This window comes from Triticum aestivum, chromosome 1A (assembly GCF_018294505.1).
Source record: "Triticum aestivum cultivar Chinese Spring chromosome 1A, IWGSC CS RefSeq v2.1, whole genome shotgun sequence".
In the NCBI taxonomy this organism is placed as follows: Eukaryota; Viridiplantae; Streptophyta; class Magnoliopsida; order Poales; family Poaceae; genus Triticum; species Triticum aestivum.
This window is the reverse complement of record NC_057794.1, coordinates 8,618,058-8,640,217: the sequence shown is the minus strand read 5'-3', so window position 1 is coordinate 8,640,217 and position 22,160 is coordinate 8,618,058. Positions and strand designations below refer to the sequence as shown.

At 44.8% G+C, this 22,160-nt stretch overlaps 2 protein-coding genes across 3 annotated transcripts; both read right to left on the bottom strand.

The window, feature by feature from the left end:
• Positions 1–4,470: 4,470 nt before the first annotated feature.
• LOC123185144 (putative disease resistance RPP13-like protein 3) lies at positions 4,471–16,326 on the bottom strand. Its single transcript, XM_044597129.1, has 3 exons — positions 15,977–16,326; positions 8,347–8,561; positions 4,471–6,892 (listed from the first exon to the last, which is right to left on the bottom strand). Exons 1-3 carry the CDS (start codon positions 16,226–16,228, stop codon positions 4,690–4,692), a joined length of 2,670 nt encoding a protein of 889 aa, XP_044453064.1. The 5' UTR covers positions 16,229–16,326; the 3' UTR covers positions 4,471–4,689.
• Positions 16,327–19,392: 3,066 nt separating this feature from the next.
• On the bottom strand, positions 19,393–21,896 carry LOC123065320 (enoyl-CoA delta isomerase 2, peroxisomal). Of its 2 annotated transcripts, XM_044488668.1 has the most exons (3): positions 20,719–21,888; positions 20,283–20,339; positions 19,393–19,632 (listed from the first exon to the last, which is right to left on the bottom strand). In XM_044488668.1, the coding sequence occupies exons 1-3, from the start codon at positions 21,441–21,443 to the stop codon at positions 19,587–19,589; spliced, it is 828 nt and encodes a 275-aa protein (XP_044344603.1). In that variant the 5' UTR covers positions 21,444–21,888; the 3' UTR covers positions 19,393–19,586. The 2 variants fall into 2 exon arrangements, with proteins under 2 accessions (XP_044344603.1, XP_044344638.1); XM_044488703.1 differs by lacking the exon at positions 19,393–19,632 and having other exon boundaries at positions 20,279–20,339; positions 20,719–21,896.
• Between the last annotated feature and the right edge of the window lie 264 nt (positions 21,897–22,160).

Below are 22,160 nucleotides of genomic sequence, written 5' to 3'. Positions count from 1 at the left end.
ACTGCCAAGTTTTGTTCATGTCAATATTTGGTAATAAGTAGTTTCTGGTAATGCAAATTATGGATATCAGATCTTGGTAGCTGATGAGTTTAATTTGGTGTTCATGGAAGTATTTTGCTGTGTTCACCTTCACTACAAATTTTGTTTATGCTAGTACTTTCTTCAGTCATATCCCTGCTTTGTTCTTCAATGAGTGTTTTGGAGGGCTTGGCGCCCCTTTTTTACCTGTTCATTGAACCATTTTCCCTATGGCAAACATGGATGATCGATATGGTTCAATCGAGCCGGGTGCAGAGCGGAGATGAGGGAAATTGCAAGTTTGCCATAGGGGTATTTTGGCCTTTTCGCTTGGATGATTTCAGCTGAAATACTTAAGAAATGATTTTGGTAAGGAATAGGGCAGGCGATAAGTCAATGTAATATACTTGAGAAATTATTTAGGTAAGGAATAGGGAAGATGATAAGTCAATGAAATATACTAATGTGGGTCAAATTGTGCAAATGCCAAGTAATCTCTACTACTATTAAACAAGCAAACATTATTTTTTCTAAACATACCCCGTCAAGCGTACATGCAATAACACAGAGCAATTAGAGCCTCACGATCAGACCCATTTATTTAGATCTAACCATCAACATACCTACTAATTCTCGCCTAAGTGCATTTAGCAATTTGAAAGGGCGGACGAAAACTCTGCCATCCCCGTCCGCTGATCCACTAATTGATCCGCTCCGCTAATCCCTCCATCGCTTCTTCCCCTTCCGCTCCGCTAATCCCTCCATCACTTTCTCCCCTACCAAAAATCCCTGCCGCTGGCGTCCCCATGGAGGCAGGCACGCAGCCTGTACACGCGTCATCGCCGTCACTCCTCCGGCCGTCCAGGCCCATGCCATGCCTTCTCCCCATGCGGCATCGCCTCCACCAGCCCTCCACGCCCCACTTCCCCTGCCGGAGGTCCCCCCATCTTCTCACTTCCTCGGTCGAGATGCCGCCGCCCAACCACCGCATCTCACCCGCGGGCCTCTTCGGCGCCCCTCACCCGCCGCCCTCCCAGTGCTCCCTCACATCGCTCCCTTCTCGGTGCCCACCAGCCATCCTCCTGGCGCTCACCACTCCACCCCACGAAGACAAAGTCGAGACGGCAGCAGGCGCCCGCATCGCTAGCTCGCCGCACTTTGCTGGCCAACAACCGCCGCGGGCGTTCCCTGATCCCTTCGCGCAGCAACAGCAACGGGCGCCCCAGTCCCCTCCATGCGTCCGTGCACTCCGCCTGGGAGTTGCTCTGTTGCCAGGTACGATGGTCCATGCCGGCGGCCGTGACACATGATGCTCTGTGGTTAGGAACGAATTACTTTGCATGAACTGCTTAGCTCGTGAGTTATGCATCAGCCGCTTAGAGCAAGTCAATGTGCATATTAATTCATCTCAAGCTATTGCGGATCGTTCTTCAGTAAAATAAATCTGCACTATATCTCACTTCAATTTCATTGGTGTGGCACAAATATTCATTTTAGGAGATTCAAGACTTCTATTTCATAAGATATTCAATGGATATTTTGTGAAACTATTTCTACCTTGGTTATTGTCCAGAAGAAACAAACTCATGTGAGTGATATTCAGTAGCCTTATAGTAGATATTTGTGAGTGAGTTGGCTTGCATCGCTAATGTTAATTGTGGCTTTCGCAGGTTCAGGAAGAGCTATTTTGTGCACATAAGTTGCTATTGGCAGTGGACAGATTGTCTATGCAGAGAGCTTAGAGAAAAAAGTGAGTCATTCAATTTTATGTGATGGGAATGTTCACAAGGCATCTTAAATTTTGGAGAGAAATAAACCCACAAAGAATTCAGAAGTGTGCTTGTTCACAGATTTCTTGCAGTGATTAGTAGTAGATGTTCTGCAAAACAATTATATAGGTTAACTTGTCTATATATTGCTTCACATATGTGTGTTTTAAGGTGAATTCAATACAGATCATGGTAGCTAGAGCAGGTGAATGTTCATGAACAGCATTGCTGCTAGCCACAAGCATCAAGTAATCGTATCAAGATTGCTTTGGTGTTGTGGTCCCATAAACATCAAACGTTTGTATGCTGATTGGTAACAGGCCGATTTAGACTGGATAATCTACTGGTTTTGGGACTGACTTGAACAAGTAAAAATTTATGGGTAATCAAGGTAAATGCTCACCCAAAGGGCAAAAAATTGGTTGTCGTTTTTCTAGCAACCGGACAAAAGGTCCATTTTCAAAGCATTGTTTGAACTTCTCTGAATTCACAGTGGTAAGTTCTGTTCTCATTTCTCTAGCTGTAGAATTACTTAAGGTGGATTGAGAGTTGTTCCTTTCTATTTTGCATGAATTTATATCTGTTGGTTCATTGAATATCTATGAACTGAAATGATTCCCTCTTGTTGATTGGAGGATGGCGCACAGAATGTAACCTCCCAAGTAGACTATCTCCAGCAGAGGAAAACTTCCACCGAATCGACACGAAGCTCCATATCCATGTGGGCGCTCCGGCGGTGGCGACAACTGCGCCAGCGCCAACACGCCATCCCTCAGCCCGCTTTGCTTGATGCCGGACTTGCCGTCCGCGTCGGAGAGGCAGCTGCAGGTCAGGATGCTCCGGGAGATCACCGCGCTTGGGCAAAATGAGCATCACATCCTGGTCTAGCAAGGAGGATCATATGTGTACCAAAACCGGAGAAGAGCGCCGGCAAAGAAGACGAGGTGAAGGAGGAGTTCGAAGCTCGAGCTGCGGCATGGGCAGAGTCCAAGAAGTGTAAACTTGCATCAAGGCACGAACAAAATCTCCACATATTTTCTTCTGAATCTTATGTTGTTTTGGTCATGATGGATCAGATATCAAAGGAAGGAGGTGATGATACAAGAGTGGGAGAATTGCCAGAAATCCAAATTCGAAGCCAAGATGAATGCAGAGCTCAGCATCCATGAACTTGTTGCACTGTCCAGATAAGACTGAAACAAATCTCAGCTGGTTGTAATTGTGCAAATTTTATTTCAGGTGCAGGCCTAGAAGGCGCGGGCGAAGAACAGCTTCACCAAGAGGCTGCCCACATTGAGGCACAAGTTGGAGGGGAAGCAAGCGAGAGTCGAGGCGGAACCAGCGGGCAGTCTGGGTGGCGTGATAGGTAGAGCGCATCCGGAAGACCGGACGCGTGCCGTCCTGGTTCCAGTGCTGCAACTGGTTCCTGTGCTGAAAACCAAACAAAATTCAGATTGCGTCTGAAATGCAATCTCACTGAAGAAGCTTGAAGGTCTCATTGCAAGCCTGTGGAACAAGATGCACATGAAATTATTTGAATCAGTGCGCTGTAGGTGTTGGTTTGCTGTGTAGTCTGTACAATGTGACCTGAGCTACAGTAGCATGTTACCATTGATAACATGAGGTAATGCTAATGGTCTACTGGCTAATGTAGTGAGAACTTGAAATCATCTTTTCTTTAAACTTAGTGGTAATTGTAGAAAAATAAAAAATATGGCATTTTATCGAGGAAAGATATATATTTGTTGCTCAGTTCCAGGATGGAATCTGGCTTGCTTGTTCCTTTGCCATAAGTCGTTTTTGTTTGCGACTGAATTTAGCTCATGCCAGCTCAAAATGAAAGAAAAAAGACTAGCTAACTTGCTGCTTTGCCATAAGCCGTCTTATATTGTGAAAAATATACTACTATTTTTTATCTTCACATTTATGGGCAACTATTTTTTGGTCTTATTATTTTATCTCACTACTTTCCGGTTGCTTTCAAGCTTTTCTTGAAGAACAAATATTAAATTGTGAATTCATTTGAAACCCTGCCATCTTATAATGGAGAATCTATAAGAGAGTATTCAAGCATGTCTCTTTTCACACTTACATTATAAGAGTCTTTGGAATTGTATATCTATTCTATCCGAGCGGAAATAGAGATGGATGTTGCTGATGTATTGAATCTCGGTACATTGCAGGAGATCTCATCGAGATTTAATCTCGCAGAGTTTATTGAATGTATAGGAATCATTGCATATGTTGATTGAAAATTTATACTTTAACATATTCACATTTTGAACTCTAATAAGACGTGCATTGCACGTGCATGCTTACTAGTACAGGGAAAATAATCAAATTCCCTCCTCCCGAATGCAAATGTAATTGTTTTTTTATCTTTTATATTTCACATAAACGGTTTGTCTACGCCAAACAAACTGATATGAGAATACAAAGCAAACAAGAAATAAATCAGCAACTATACTGTTCCGAAATGTATAAAGCAGAACACAAATCAGCAAGCCGCGGCTTCCTGCGCTAATCATTCAGTTTTGACACAACTCTTATTCCCCGTTTTTACCACAGCAGAAATAAGTAGAGTAAGAAATCAGAGTGGTTGTTTTTTATGGCTCCAGCTTTGGAATTTGTCCATTGTTTTATTTTATTTTACGTAATAAAAAGTTCATCTACATCAAACAAATTGATTTAAGAATTCGAAGCAAGAAAGTTCAAAAGAACACAATATACATACTGTTCGTTACGTATGTAAAAAGTCAACACCAAATCAACACCATTCAGATTCGCCACAACTCTTATTCCCTGTTTGTTGGACAGCCAAAGAGTAAAAGGAGTGCCTTACTTGCAGTGAGGTTCAGAATCAATTGGCAGGACATGCTAGGAGGGTTTGCTCATTCAGAAATCAAGAAAGCAGCATCAGCTTCTGTGCTTCCATTTCATCCAACAACTCCTTTGGCACTTGGCTGTTATTCTTAAGCTTGAGCCCAACCAGGTTGGGGCGGACCTTGCGAACAATATCCCATCTGACCACAGGCCATTTCGCAGCGCCATCTAGCTCCATAGTCTGGAGGCATCGAAGGATAGGCCCGGTAAACAAGCATGAGGGGATACCATCACCTTCCAGCTTCAAGTGCCCAAGGAGATGCATGTTAGTGAGAGCACCCTCCAGTGCAGACCCATTGTTAGCAGCGTTGAACCCGTGCAGCTCCAGTGACTGAAGCTTGGCCATCTTGTCCAGCGGAGACCTTCCTTGGTCCCATTTCCCTTCACCGGCCACCACACCGTGCAGAGTCTGTAGCTCAGCCAGTTCGTTCACAAGTGATGTTGGGAGTGTGAGCTTCTCTGCAAGCACATGCCGGAGCGTTTTGATCTTCCAGAAATGCGGGTGAATCTCCACGACAGCGGTCTTGCTTATGTCGAGCGTCTGCAGATTGAGTAGCCTTCTAATGCTGCGAGGGAGCTTCTTCAGACCAGGGCATTCAACACGTAGGTACCGCAGGTGAATCATGTCACCAATCTCATCGGGCAACTCCTGGAGTTTCAAACCCTGTACAGAGATTAAGCGAAGGAACTTGGACCAGCACAGAAACTTGAGATCATGGCTCTTCAGGTTGCTGCCTCCTGCTACCTCCTCTGTGACGGGACTGGAGACTACACAGGCGAGCCTGGGCCCGCATGGGAACTCACGTCGTTCCTTCTTACTCTGATCGGACTTGTCACTGCTTTGGCTATTACCTGCTGCAACGCGGCATATGAAGGACCGCAGCTTGGGGAACTTATTGCTGAATGTGGTGTAGGTCCCGCTGTCATCCTGAATTGAGAGGCGGCGCACCGATGCTGGCGCAAGGATGTCATTTCTGTCACTAACCTCAATGAAGCTCGCCTCTCGAGCTTCTGATTGCAGGAACCTTACGAGGCGGCTGTGAACAGTGACCGTCTTGATTCCACCATGTGCGTTCTGGCTTTCCAACTCAACCAGGCATCTCGAGACCAACTCCTTGAGGTAGCTGTGTCCCAACTCCTCTAGAGTCCTGCCCTTACGTGGCTTGATGAAGCCCTCAGCCGTCCACATCCGCACGATATGACCAGCAGAAAGGGAGACATTCATGGGGTAAGCGGCCAAGTAGAGGAAGCATGACTTGAGATCTTGAGGGAGGTCATCAAAGCTCGCCGACAAGATCCTCTCGATCACCATTCTGTTGGACAGCTTTGTTTCCCTTGCGGTGGTCATCTGCTGCTGAAAGGTCTTCCACTCACCTGGGTTCTCCTTCAACAACAAAAGCCCTGTTATTGGGTTGTCTTGACCATCTTCTGCCTCCTCCATTCCAGGTCTGAGCTCCTGGAGCACTGCATCCCACTCAACGGGCTTCTCCTTGTATCGTAAGAGTCCAGCGAGAACCACTATACCCAAAGGGTGGCCTTGTGTTACATCAAACACATCTTCTTCATATGTCTTCTCCTTGGTATTCTTGTTGTCCTTGGTGTACTTGCTGCCCTTGTTGTCCTTGGTGTCCTTGTTGTGCTTTCCCTGTTCGGCAAAGACCCTCGAACGGAACAGTTCTCCACTTGTATCTTCATCCAAATGGCTCAGCCTGTGGATACTCTTGCTCTCATAACCTTCCTGGTTCAAGGTAGCAGCATGCCACGCGACTTCCTCACATTCAGGTTCCAGTATGAGCACCACCCTACTGCCTATTTTGTTGTCTGGCAAGCTTGCCCGCACACAATTCAGGATAGTCTTGGAGGAAATGCCACCGAGAACTACCAGGTAGCTCTTATCAGTGAGGAGACCATAGAGCTTATCAACAATATCGATGCCGTTATCCTGAGGAGTTTCATTATGTTTGTGGATGCGTTTGTATGCTCTCTTGTATACTTCTTCTAGGAGATCTTCCATGCTGGAATCCGGTGGCATGTTGTACCACACGAAAACTTCAAAATTCCTCATCAAGTCCTTGTAGATTTGCATTGTTAGTGTCCTTTTTCCAATACCACTCTCCCCTAACATGGAGATGAACATTTGCTCGCGATGCTCTTCATGAAGCAGCAGTTCACGTACAGTCTTTGCATCTTGCTCACGCCCCACAACTTTCTTTAGGCCATCCCTGTAAACAGTGTGGTTCATAGATGAGATAAACTACAATGGTATTTCAATATTTTTGAAAAACCAGCTTAAACTGTATATGTGTGATTTCAAGATTGTGCACCTTTCTTTTTCAATGCATGACGAAATGTATTCCTCACATAATTATTCATCCTACTTGCTAACCTTGGCGAATTATAGTTTTTTTATAGTTTCATGTGATCCTGTAATGAATGATACTCCCTCCGATCCAAATATAAGTGTTGTGGTTATAGTACATTGGGAGTAGTTTATTTCTTGTGTGAATAGTGCAACTTTTGTTGCTTAATTTGAGCACCCGTTCGAATCATGAACATAGAGCAGAAATATGGATGCCACTGGAACAGAATAAACATTTCCTTCATACTATGTGGATGGATTAATAAGCATCCTTTCTTCAAAACGCATGTTCATTAATTAGTCGGTAAGAGTTTTTTAGACATCACAAAAGATTCTTTTTTATCTTAGTTGTGTAATGAGCCAAACATTCCGCCAATGGTAGGCAAGCTTGGAGGAGTTCCCTTTCGATTTGTTCATTTTCACATAATTTTTATCTACTTCTTTCATGATATAATTAAGATCCTGTTGGTACAATTGAAAATAAAGCATAAATGAATTCAAATTTGTGGACTTGCCATATCATTTTTTGTGTGGAAAGGAGGGCATACCCAGCCTCTACATCGATTGATGCAAGTAGTTGTTTCACTTCAAAATCTATAGGCAGATAAAAAAATAAGATGACTACATGATTATTATTAAAATGACCACATGAAATAAATATAATGCATTTTCACCCATAGCACCACCACTGTTAGAGTGTGGGAAGGAGAGACCATTACCTTGACACCAACATTTTTTTGCGGGTAGACACCAACATGAAGACACACGAAGTGACCGCTTAGATCTGAAGGACCCAAGATATCTCACACACTGCCTCCTATACCAACACCAACAGCCAAGAAAACCTCTGTTTCGATGGGAGATATGGAGGAAATTTGTTCACTTCTGCTATCATTGCTGACGGAGCTGAAGCCATTGACAACCAGAGACCTAACTAAGATACCTAGACTACTGAATGCACGGGGACCAAGGTCCCATGGTTCCCTACCTTCCCTCTACTGTCGGAGCAGCCGGCAGAGGTGAGGGAACCCCGATGATGCCGAAGTTCGGGGCGCCTACTCCCTCCTCTCGTTGATTCGTTTTTGGTGGCTAGGGTTTGCTAAAGAAAATGACATTAATTTTAGTATTCCTTGTGTTCATATAGGAGGAAGTACCTTAGGAGTTTTGGTAATATAAATGAAATAGCATTAAGTAAGTACAAAGGTTCACTATGTTCTAACTCACTTATGTTGGCTAGTTGCTTCGGTATTTCTGTATTTCACATAGAGTAAACAGATTAAGAAAGGTAAGTTATTTGGGTAAGTTTGGGCGACATACCACGGTGCAAGGGCTGTGGTGGAAGACGTCCATATTCCTGATGGAGAATGGTCGATCTTGTATTCCTTTTGGTTCTCTGAGATTTGATCTAGTCTGGTCTTGATTCTGTTGATTTGACCAGACAGACCATGTCGAACGGTGATCTGGGTCCTGCAGCTAGTCATGTATCTAAGCACCAGCTTCCAACCTCCATAATTCTGGTTCGCTAGGTCCACCTTTAATTGACCAGAAATTTCAGGCATGAGCCACAACATGCAGTGCGCAGACGTTCACATCGCATGGGTTACATAAGAACTTTATGAATTTTGTAGAGTAGATGTTCTATGCTCTATCTGATTCTAGGCTAGCCATACTATTAAGCGGGGCAGGTGCATGCAAATTTGTTATTAGGGAGGGTATGCAATGAGTGGAGGGAATGCTATTGGAACATACGGAGTACAAGTTATTCCATTTATGTACTATCTCGGATCAAAATGCCCTTCTTCCACCAGCAGCCTTCCTGTTGACTCGAGCCATTCTGGTTACAACATTTCAGCTCTCACGTCTATTTTAATGTTTCTAGAATGCTATACATCTAAACAGTTGATCTTCACCACTTCTATTTTCTCTCAACACGCACATATGCTACCTCATTAATTAACTACCCCCCCCCCCCCCCGGGCGCGTTTTCTATACTTCACTCTACTATCTATTTTTCCTATCCATGTAACCGATCCACATCAAATAAGTAATGCATGTTTGCGACATCATCACATTATTGCAATTTCATCACAGTTCATTTTTACTATGTATGCCTATTTTTTCATGTCCATGCATCAACATGCCATCACATCATAATTAATCCTCACATCCTATACCGTTTTCTCCTATCCATGCAACTCATCCACATCAATAGACATGTATGTTTGCTATGTCATCAGCATGCCATATCATCATACTAAATCCTCATAATTATCCATGTTATCAGCCTACCAAATTTAGAATTTGTTCCCATCGCAATATGTGCGTTATCTTCTAATTTTATATGTTGTTAGTTTTATATGTTTCGTAGAACTTCCACATTTTTCTTCACGATCATCCCCTCGCACGGTTTACTCCACTCTTTAACTAGGTTCAGTTTTTTACTTACACTTCAGGGTATAAAATTTATTAAGACCTACACATTCTGTGAAATCACAAAAAGAAACATATTTGTGAAGATAGTTCCTGACAATTTGTGCAGCTGCCCATGTCCCAACTATAAACTTAGAGTTTCATTCAGCTTTTATTTCATACAAATTCCCGCTGCGTGACAATGTCTAGTTGTTAAATGTAGAGTTGTTAACTGCATGCCATATCTTAATTTCTTTTGGAATAATTAAACATGTTCTGAATATGGTGACAAGGCACCAGCACCACTCAATTGTATTTTTTCAAGAACAAGCCAGTAGTGAAAACAAGAACAGGCTCCTATTTCACCACGAGGTAAATTTGAAAGAAAAAAACACCCCACTCCTCCCCAATGTATGCCTCTTTCTGCTTAGCCATTCTCCAAAACCTTGAGCTCTTCCTTGGCCAACACCACCACCCTCTCGGCCAGCATGAATTTCCCATTGAAGGCTCTCAAGTTGCGTTCCAACCATAATTCGCAAAGCCCCAGGATGAAGATTATTGCCAACCCTCTAGCTGTCGTCTTAAAAAGTCCCTTATCTGACGAGCACCACCAATCTTGCATTGTGACGTTTGCGTATGGGGTCAGGTGGTGAAGTCCAAAAGCATGAAGGAAAAGGATCCAAAAGTGCCTCGCAAAGGAACATTGAACCATGATATGATCATCTAATTTGGGTCCTTGTCGCAGAATGTGCAAACATGCCGATGTTGCATCCCTTGCCTCACCAGCCGATCTGTCGTCCAACAGCGGTTCTTCATCACCAACCAAGTGAATAATTGTTCCTTAAGAGGGGCATCATTTTTCCAAAGATTTCCTAATCGGCATATGCTCCGTGTCGAAGAAGTAAACCTAATAGGCATAACTTGTCGAATAAATTCTAGTCATCGAGAGTCTCCACGAAGAAATCATGTGCCAAAGGTCCATCAATTCATTTATTGCATACATTGAAAGAGTGCCTCGAATATCATAAGCCCATCTTCCTTCCATAAGAGCATCCTCCACCGTCCTCTTTTTCCTCCTCGCGCCTTGACAAATGGATAAAGGTTGGGACCAAGGTCCATTGCGCTTTGGGCACTAATCCATTTGTCATTCCATCCCCCTGACAACCGTACACTTGGTTGCATCAAGGAATAATTCTGAAGTCTCCACTAAGATATCTAGGGATAATCTAGACCAAGCTTTGATCGGTCCAGTCCTTTGGAGTTATAGTCAGTGCATCTACAACCATGTTGCAGTCTACTCATGAAGGTGGTTTTGGGTTTGGGTGGAAACCATTGCTCTCCCCTATGTAAGGGTCTGCAATGTGGGTGTCTGGGCTCTGTTTAGTGCACTTTGACCATGTGCAAGCTAAGTTCTCTTGTTGACCCAAACGTAGGAATCAACCTCCTCTAAGGGATGTTCATGTTAGCAGTGATTTCTGGTTGACTGCAGTTCTTCGATGTCATTCGAGGTTAACGTCGCCTTACATAGTGCAGATGCCTGCTCATTTGAGGATGATGTTTTCAAGGCCAAGAGGACGTACAATGGTTGTCTTCCAGGAACATTGCATTTTGGCGACATCGACGGCTCTTGGTGTAGTGACGTGACACCGGTGGTGGGATGTCGTTTGACAACTGTTGCGACTCTCCTAGTTATGCATGGTGTAGAGTGAGTGCTGTGAAAATGTGTGCCTTATCTCTGCATAGTCTCGACCTCGAGATTCCTTTCAGCTAATCCAACATTACTCCTTCCTGCCCTTAGCAGCCACTCTGGTAGTGGTGATAGGTATTATGCATGCTTGTATGTGTCGCTAGCCATCTCTCTCTCTCTCCAAAATAGGACCCCGACCCCCTGGTAACCCTCCTCCCACGCGACATCAGGGAAACCCTAGCATCGGCGCCCCATCCTCCCCTCCACCTTTGCTGTCACCGTTGGCCTTCACCATGACGGCGACAACCTGACAACGCAGTTCTTGCGAGTGACCCCTCTCACATGGCGCGGTGGGCACCAGCCCCTATTGCGAGCGGCGGTGGTCAAGGTGGCCGGGGAGGTGGATCCAGTGGTGGGCGCGCGCTTGTGCGACATGGTGGCGACAAGACATACTATATCATGTGGATCTGACAGGATGGACCAGGCATTAGCCTGATCAATTGGGAGGTTGCGCAAGGCACAATGCTCCTCGCCCTTCGCAGAGATGGCATCTGAGCGGTGCATCTGGTGGCGGCGACTGCTAAGCGCCATCATGGTGTGCACAACAATCATCAAGAAGATAGTGTGCGGCAATGATCAGAAGCAATGCGATGCATCTTCCATTCCAACGACTTTTCCATTGACCAGCTACTCCCTCCGTCCCATAATATAGGACGTTTTTGTAGTTTAAATTGAACTGCGAAAACGTCTTACATTATGGGACAAAGTAGTAGTTTTTAGTGGACGGCGACTGTGGCTGTTGTCTTCTCTCCATGTGGGAACCTTTTTTTTTTTGCGAGGAACCCTTATCTAGCCTTCTAACTTGAGCTGACATCGAACTCCGAAGGTGAATGGTCCAAGCCTCGTAGCCAAAAATTATCAACTAGATAGGCCATTTCTTTCTCTTTTTGATATTGGCGTGAAGCATGTCTTATTAGATGGTATTGAGTTTTTGTTTTTCTAATGTAAGCTGACTAGCATTGTTCTCCAAACCAAATGATATATAATGGCTAGGTGCATCCATGGATCGATGAAGAGGCCGCTGGTTTATTATCTTCTTTTCTGAAGGAAAAAATATATGGCTGGTTGCGTTGAAGGCTGCACGGCTGCTGGTATAATGGTTGGATCAACAATTCAACATGCCAGGTATGTTTGCTGTTCAGTTGTTCTACGTTTATAAAAGATTCACAGGAGAATGTAGCACTAAAACTTGTCGATAGGTGATTATCCTCAAAATGATTAGAGACAATGCATAAAAGAGGGGGGGGGGGGGGGGGGGGGGTCGTAACTGATTGACACGCCGAGTTGTAAATCGATTGACTGGCAGATCGAATTGTAATTCGATTGACATGTGGAGACGTAAATCTCAAAGAAATCAACCCCACTGCAATCTTGCTCTCAGCTATTACTGTTCTTCTGCCGCAACGCTCCTTATCGGGTTCTATCAACTAAATAGCATAAAACTACCACAATTCGGGCTAGGGTTCTTAAAAACTACCATTTTTCTAAAACGTTCCTAAAACTTACAACAAAGTTGGTTTTGATTAAAAAAACAACCATGTTAAAGTGATGACTGTGTTGATTAATTTTAAGCATGATTATGACATGTCGGGTCCACTCATGACGTAACATAAAAATCAACAACATTATCTTCGATCGTTATGTTGGCTGTTATGACAGACGGAGGAGCCCACATGTCAGGTGGCAAATATTTTTTTTAAAGAAATTGGGTCCTTCCAAATATTTTTTTTAAGAATAGTTCGGTCCCTACAAATATTTTCAAATAGCAATAGGGTCCCTGCAAAATCCCGGCCAGTGCTGGTCATCCCCAAAGCCAGCGACTAGAAGGAGGCACGATGTTAAGACACCATGGCTGCAGCGACAACGGCGTGTTGTGTGCCGGCGAGCAAGCTCTGGAGGTCATCGTTAGGGGAGTGGGCGAGCACGTCGGGAGGAGGATAGGTAGTGGAGCCGGTGGCGGCGGGTTGCAAAGCTGGGGCAGCCCTAGCGACTTGCCACTGTTCGGAGCTAGTGCAATGCCACCACCAGGCACCGGCCCTTGCTTATGCCGATGAGGGCATACCCTAAGCTGCAGGAGCACAAGCGGGTAACGGTGGCCACTAGCGATGGTGTTCTTGGCGAGGTGGCCTCCATCTTCCGCCTCATGACCCCAATTGTTGGCGTGGGGATCCTTTATCTATGGCCTCTCCTGTTGATGGTGTTTCTTCGCCGCCTCAGTGAGCTCTCCCTCGCCGGCGGCTCCTTCACGCTCAGCTTCACCACCATCATCGGCTACTCCGTGCTCTCTGGCCTCACCGGCAGGATGGAACCCCTCTCTGGCCAGGCGTTCGGTGTTGGCCGAACAGACCTCCTTCGTACGGCACTCCAATTTTGTCATAATCATTCAGTCATTAGTGGATTTTTAATCAAAAATTAACTTTGTGGTATGTTTTATGAACGCTTCGAAAAGCAGTGGTCTTTGAAAACCATAATTCAATTTGGTAGTATTATGCAATTTACTCCAGTTGTACCACTCAGTTCCTGGTTTACCCCAACTTTGTGTCTGAGTTTTAGCCCCTCCAGTGGCGCGAGGCGTAGGAGGGAGGTCGGGGTGAGCCCCACGAGGCAAGAGGCAGCACCCAGGGAGGTGTAACACCATAACGCGGCGTCCGTAGGATGCGATGATTGTTGGAACAAACCCGGATAGCTCCCTCTCTCGCACTCGCTTGGATGAAGGTGAAAAGGAGAATATTTTTTTTTTGGCGACATACGCCACGGCGCACAAACGGCGCCTCGCCGCGCAAACAACGTTTCTCTTTTTTGAGCTCAAACTTGGTTCGGCAATACCGTCACCCACAACCAGTACACACAGTGGGCTTTTTATACTGAGCTAGCTCCGGTGCATACACGCAAGCCAGCCACAATACTCGGCCCACAACGCCCACACACGTACTAATCGCTGACTACATGCAGCACGTCCGCCGATAGTGTTGTCTCAAAATAAAAAAACATCCGCCGATAGTTTAGCTCCCTGAACAAACTCATGCACGCACTAGCTACCGGCACACTCGCCAATGGCCCCTGCCCTACGCGCCAGACTCGAGTGCACACACACCCACGCCTCCGTCCGACGGCACCGTGCGCCTTCGCGCCCGCTGCGACGTGCCGTCTACTCGCCATGGTTGCCGTATCGCAACAGCAGGACTGGTCGGCAGACCACACGGCGCTGGATATGCTAGCAGCAGTGAGGTTCCTAAAAAAAGAAACCATCCGGAACTAGCCCTTGAAGATATATTTTTATAAAAGGTATTCTCTAAGCACCCGGGTCATCTCTGGACTGAAAACCGGGTGGGCTCAGTGGCGATGTCAGGATCAAAACGTTGTGATGTCAATTTTTTCTAATTAATTTTCTTTGTACCCGCAAAAAAAGTTTTTCTTAGATAAGTTTGTATCCCTTTATTATCCCGTTGATGTTACATTATGAGCCAATGAAAACACAATACTTCATTACTTATATAAATATTTATGGCAGCAATCTTTTGTGATCATGCATATTTTGATACATATATGCATAACATATTGGAATAAATTTCAGTATGAGACAATGATAGGAAGAGAAAAAAACATAGCAATACAAAAGACAGAACTTACGAATAGAAGGGGAAGGGCAGATGGCCTCATTCTGGCTTTGGAGCCGATGACAGAGAAGGCAAGAAGGAGAAAATCAAGGGATTTCTGCGATGCATTACATCAGGGAAGATATGTAGGACTTTCTATTCCTGTATGACCTAGTCCATTGTTTTTTTAGAAGATTCTAGCCCATTGTTACACGAATCAGATGATACATGGGCCTGTAGTCAAATTCCAACAGTTTTTTGTTCAGAGGCATGTTGTACCTAGGTCTGTGTCAATTTGTTACGAAATTCCTATGTAGTCAACAATGTTTTAAATAGCGGGCTATGGCATTTAGCGGCAACCCTTAAAAACAACTATAGCTGGGCTATAGCGGCAAATTGTACATGAAATCATTTAGCAGCAACATCCTCAAACAGCTATAGAGGAGCTATAACGAGGCTATAGCCGGTTATTTAAAACTATGGTAGTCAAATAACTACACAGGCATAACGTGGCTTCACCACTGGGTGGGCTTACTCGCTCTGAGCGAACCAAGCCAGCTGGGTGACACCCTGCTCTCGCAGTGAGGTTCCTCACTAAGGCAAGAAGTACGACAAGGTAGTTTGTGTGGCATGCCGCCGCCGCTGCGAGCCCCGCTGACGGGAGCAGCCAAGATAAGGAGCAGAAGCAGCAGAGACCGTACAAATTTGCCCGAGCTATCTGGCACCGCCGGGAAGGAGAGTACGGCGGTGGGCGGCGCCGCGGCACAAATTGGCGATGGCCTGGTGGGGAAGACGGAGTGGGATTGGTTGCTTCGAGATTCAAGAGTTCAAGTATGTGATGTCTGCGCTCAAATTAACAAAATGGAGTCAACTTTGTACTATTACTGAGCTTAGGTGTCGACTGCAAAGCTATATCTAATCAACTAATATCCATGTTCATCGCCTTTTTTTGTAAGTTCTGAAAATTTTCAGAAGTCTCATTCCGAGGTGAAGCATTGACCATTTAATCTCTAGTGTCCAATAGAGAAAGAGAAATTTGGCATACTTATCAGTTATTCTTGTTTAATCATTAATTAAGGCAAGAAATTTGGCATAAAGACGGACAATATGCAATCTAAATGGGAACCCAGCGCCAATTATTAGCATGCATAAGCGCTTAAGCAGTAAGCAGGTGAGGGAGGAGCGGCGGATGAACCTTGTGGAAGAAGTCGTCGAGCGCGTCCTCGGCTTCGAAGGCGACGTCGCGCGTCTGGCGCACCCACACGCGGGTCAACTCGTCGGCGCCGACCCGGCGTTTTCGATCGGCGTCGCGGATGAAGGCCTGGAGCCACTCGAGCCGGTCGCGCAGCAGCATGATGTCGTCGCCCACCTTAAGCAGTAGCGCGGCCTCCTTGGTCGCGAACTCTCCAAGTTTTGAGAGCACGGCCGTGATGGCCGTCTCCGCCATGGAAATGGTTAGGTGGTTGGACCCTTCACGAATCGGAAGGTACCTATGCTCTTCCCTTTGTTCGCATTCCTTTGATCTTAAAAGCTACTGTAGCTGATTGCGTCCCCACATCTAACAAGCGTCTATTCTAGAGTAGATGGTTGTATCTTAAAAGCTGTTGTAGCTGGTTGTATCGGTTGGATGTTGCTTTATAATCTAAAGCGGGGGAAAACCCTTTTTCTCAAATACAAGCATCTATTCTAAACTAGATGCAACTTGAGTTTGACTTGTTATAAATCGAGCTCCAAGTCACCTTTTTTGCCTACCTACCGCATCGCAAAGACCGAGACTCCAAGGTCAGCCTGGCAACCATCGTAGCACAGCTGTATTTGCCAATTACTTCTAATTAGTGAATTAGCAAGTGCTACATATACTAATAAAAGCACAAGGGCCCATATAGCTAGCGGCTGGCTACATGATGTTGCTATATTCAATCCAATAGCCAACATTTATAATAGTAGGTTAAAAAAATGTTATTTTGTTAATACATGATCCATCTTATACTCTCACAAAATTTTCTGGAGTCCGTGCAACTTTTAATCTACAACGCGCTTATTTTTTCCTTTCTCTTCACTATCTTTCAACTCAAAAAACAAGATAATATTTAAACACTTATAGTCCCCTTGCATTATCTTCTTGTACTTCTCAGTTATATATTGATAAAGGTTTATCGAAACAGTTCAACTGTTGAAAGTTTCTCCATGAGATGAGGAGAATGTACCCACCAAACATTATATCAGCATATGTTGCGCACTTAATTTGTGGGCCGCACGATTGCCTCGCAATTTGGAAATTGGGCTGCACCCCTGCATAACTTAAGCCATTGATTACTTTGGCGCCCCCATTCCGTGCATGCTTTCATGAGAGATTCCATGGTCCATTAACCGCACTATGCTTTCATTCTGCCATGTTTTTAATTTATTATGATTTTTTATTTTAGATCTTCTATATCTTTGAATTGAAAGTCTAATTTATATGAATATATAACATCATTGTTAGAATAAACATTCTCTCTTCGCGGACATAATCGTAGTAAAACTGAACCTGGCCCCGTGTCGCTCCCAGACGAATGAGGGGACACTTGCCGCTGGCCAGCCCGGCCCCTCCCTCTCCCCCAGCCCGCTTGCCTCCGTGGGATAATGTAGCTGGGCTAAGCCTGTGCCGCGGACGGTAGCGGCGGGTCGTTCCTCGCTCGGGGCGCACACATCCATGGTGCCGACTCGCCGACTCGTCTCTCCTCCGCCTAGGAAGCTCGGTGGCGGTGGTGCCCGTGGTTTAGTTTCAGGCTGCAGCGATGACATTATTGTGAGAGCTCCGGGCGTCTAGATCTAGTCGGTGAGAGGTGTGTGTGGGGGGGAGGGGGGGCAGCCTATCAGGGCCGGGCCGACAAAATCCAGGGCCCTGTGCGAAACTAAAAAATGGGACCCTATCTTAAAAAATGAACTAACAAGAAATTATAGTATATATATATCTCGCAAAAAAAAATTGTAATGTATATAATATAATGTCTTACATAACAATTGAAAATATAAAAAAGTCATACCTATCCAACTCATGGTTGCTATTTATTTGAACATCCTCATTCTTTTAGTATTCTTTATGAGTAGAAACCGAAGTTAATACCTATATAAGAAGTACAATTTGAATATATTGGCTCAAAGAGGCATACAACTAGTTAACACATTCAAGTTTGAGCTAACATGTGCACTGTCCAAGAAAAGGCATTGCAATATTTGGATGTAGTATAGCACTAGAAATATGTAAGAGACTAATATTTAGAGGCTAAATCATATTTATGTCTTTTACATTTGAATAATAATAAAATAAAAAGCAAACTGCTAGGCTCATGAGCCTATATATAAACCATAATATAATATGATGTATACAACTATGTCTAGGAAAAAAGAGTAACTGTCTTTATACTTGTTACAATGGTATAGCACTTGGAAGTATCACATACAAACTATATGCGGGTATGCTAGTAATTAAAGAAAACATGGGATATTTTCTGATATATTCTGGGGAGATATTTGAAATTTACCATCAGAAATACTTGAGGCAACAAAAGCTATATCAAATCTAACTTCCATATCCCTGATCTACGACGGCGGAGCTCAATCTACATGTAGGGGATGTGTTTATGAGTCTGGAGGAGTGGAGGTCCTTGTATTCACCTGCAGCAGCCAGTCGCCCTGTGATCCGATCGATCCAGGGACCGAGGGGCGAGGGATCAGACTCCAGGATAGAACACCTTCGACCGAGGGATCAGACTCCAGAACACCTTGGATCGATCTTCGATCCAAGGACCGAGGGATCAGACTCCAACACAGGCGAAGTGAACACCTTGGATCAAAGGTCCTTTCCTGCAGGCTATAGCGATCGAGACGAGTAGGAGGACTGGAAGAGGAGGAGGAGACCGATCCCCGACCCCGTTTCCTGCGGGCCGCACTTTTTGCACCACTATGGGCCCGGCCCTGCAGCCTATGCTTCCTTGTCAGGAGGATGTGCGCCACCCTTCATGTTGGTGGCTTGCCATGCATTGGCACCCTTGTTCGCCTCGCTGTAGATTCAAACTTATCGCAAAAACAAAATTTCTTGGAAAAAGTGTTATGTAAGGCGTCACACATGGTTGCGTTTTTAAAAATGTGTGCGGTGGCAGGCTATATCGACACACTTAAAAAAAAACTGTGCAAGTCATCACACACGGTTTCATCGTATAAACTGTGTGCAATGATAGGTTACATTGCACACATGTTTTTTTTAATAAAAAGCATGAGCAAGACATGAAGTACGGTTGCATTTTTGAAAGAGTGTGCAGTAATAATCTACATTGCACACATTTTTTTTGTCATAACCGTGTGCAAAGCATCACATATGCTTGTGTTTTTTAGAATCATGTGCAATGATAAGCTACATCGCACAAACATGTTTCTCAAAAATATTTGCACAACATCGCACACGATTGCATTTTTGAACTGTGTGATATTACAACATCACGTGTTTTTTTCCTTGAACTGCCTGTGTATCACACATAGTTCGGTCCAGGGCGTACGGTAGATGTGTCTTCTTAGCCCCATTATGTAGTAGTGATAGAAAACTTTGCAGATATGTAATGTTCCATGAAATTTCACAATATCTAATGGATGTTAAAGCAAAGTCCTGATTCATATGAAAGTGCGATAATTTGATAGAAAACTTCCCAATTATTACAGTCCATGCATGCTTAAATAGATCAAAGCTCGGGAGCAGGTTACCCCACAATATGTGAATGCAAATTTACATGCATGGTCATCACTTCTTTCCTGTTCATGTACTCATTTCACGATCCATCCTTGTACATATCCACGAACGGGTCATGATTGTGCCTGCTTGACACGAAAAAGAGATAGAGATTTGATTACATCTTTCGGATGGAATATTTATTGCTTTGGTAACTACAATGTGTATATCTCAAAAACCAGTCCAATAAATTCTCCGACAGAGGAAAAATATATTTCCTTCCTTTTTGTTCAAATGTTTCAGGTGTGACAAAGCACGACAGGTACAGATGAATTGAATGCATCAAAATGTCTAAAAGAAGGAATGTCCTAATAAGGTAACACGCGGGCAAAAATATGGAGAAGGGGGACAAAAAGATAAGAAACTTTCGCGCAGGTGCTATGTTATATAGGAGTATTTGAAAACCACTCAAAAGTGATGATGAAATAACAGAAGTGGCCGCACATAGATTCGAAAAACTATGTAGAAGTATGGTGGCTAAACTGAGAACTGACTGTCAGTTAGGCATTTTTGCTTTTCTTTCTGAAGCATGTACTAGCTCCTGCAACTATGAAGAAGTAATCTCTTTTTTTTTACACACAAGGCAGGAGCTCTGCCGATTTCATTAGGAGAGAAAAAAATGAAGTTATCTTAAAAGTATTCACGTCCTAGTCGAGGGTTTAACTTTTTTTAACAAAAGGAGTATGCATTACTGATCACCGTGGTTATAAGAAGGAAAAGGTGTGTTCACCATTACCATTTAGGGGTCTTTTCTGTCATAACAGATGTCTGAGATGGCCCCGCTGCTTTATGACTGCAATCATGAACAAGATGGAAAATTAGGACATTTTCTAGGGATGGATTATCGGCATGACAAAACGTATCCGCCAAATTATGGTGCACTAATTTGGGCAGTATACACATATAATTTGTTGTTTTGTTTGAAATATACTAGAAGCAAATTATTGCACATGAAAGTGACTCAATCAAATTAGTAAGAAAAGGAAAAAAGATTAAAAAAATGTTTGCATGAATTTCCACATAAAAACAATGACATAGGACTTTGATGTGCAATACTTAGGGCATATCTAGATGCACTTTAGCAAAACAGATACTAGAAAACCTTAATTGTAACTGGCAAACTTGTTTGAGCATGGCTAAGCGTGTGGTATGTATCAGAAGAACGTACGAACCTGTCTAGCTCTGCAGGAGTCGGCTGCGGTTTGTGCTTCTCCATGGTGATGGTGATGCCCACAGCGGCGCAGGTCTCCCCGCACAGCATCTGCCTCGTCTTGGCGAAATTGGCCCCGTCCCCGACCTGGACATCGTACAGCAGGTCGACGGCTTTGTCAAGCACCACCTGCCGGTTGCCGTCCGCGCCGTGCGTGGACCACCACGTTCCGGCGAGCTCCTTGCCGGTGCACGTCTGCGACCTGAGCATCAGCAGCTTCCGCAGCCGCGCGAAGGACAGCTTGTCACGCAGGAGCGTGGCCACGTAGTCTGGCAGCCGGCGCCCGCGCCGCGCCTCAGGGAGGCCGAGCACAGCGTGGTCCCATACGAAGCAGTGGTCGTGCGCGAGCGCCAGCGCGAGGCCCAGCGACGTCGCGTTGCCGCGCACGGCGGCCACGGTTGGCACGGGAAGCTCGAGCAGCAGGCGGATCACCTCGGCGACGCGTCCCGCCAGGTGCTCGGCCTGCTCCTCCGACTCCGCGTGGTGGTCGTAGTCCAGGCCGGCGCAGAACGTGCCGGCCTCGCAGGTGGTCACCAGGCCTTTCGCCTCCGCGTTGTTCCCGACTTTCTTGAGCACCTCGACGAGTTCCGTGATGGCTTCCTCGGTCAGGTAGTTGTGCTCGTCGGCGCTGGCCATCGTGAGGACCAAGAAGCCATTGCCCCTGGACTCTAGGCGGCAAAAGCTCATTGCTTGTGGAGTACTATAATTAGCTAGCTAGCTAGCTCTTAATTTGGGATCCTGCTGCGGCAAGAGATGGGAGAAGAGATGCCGCTGCTCCATATCTGAGTCCACGGTGGGGTTATGTGGTAATGTGCAGCTCTTACTTAACCATTTGGGGGCTTTTTTGGCCATTGAAACTTTCATAACAGCCCACGATGGGATTGTTTGACATTGTTACCAAGCTGAGGAGGCTCTTTGGAAGGTTCACTATTTAGGCTTCTTCAGCTAGCTCGGGAATAGATAGGGAGTTGAATTTTTCTGTTCTAGTGGGAGCTCTAGGGTTAGGAGAGAAGTGAGCCCATTTGATCTACAAATCCACGCAAAATCTGAGTGCTAAAATTGGGGATTTGGAGCCTCCCCTTCTAGTTGGCTTCCACCTTGTACCGGATTCATTTTTATAGTGGAAGATTGCTCGCTGTCGCCCATGGTTTCTTCCCCGCAAGGGATTTCCACGTAAATCTTTGTATCTCCAATAGATTTGGTGTTTCTCTTGTCATATTGGTTGCTGCTCAGGTGCTTGCTTGTTATTGGTGCTTATTGGTCAAGTTTGGCATGGTTTCTTTGTGTTGACATTGGAGGCATGCCATACATGAGTTCCTTCAGATGTTGATGATTATGTTGGGGTATTAATATTGTAGCGAGCTTCTCTTGCAAGTATATTGCTGTGGCAGATATTGGATAATT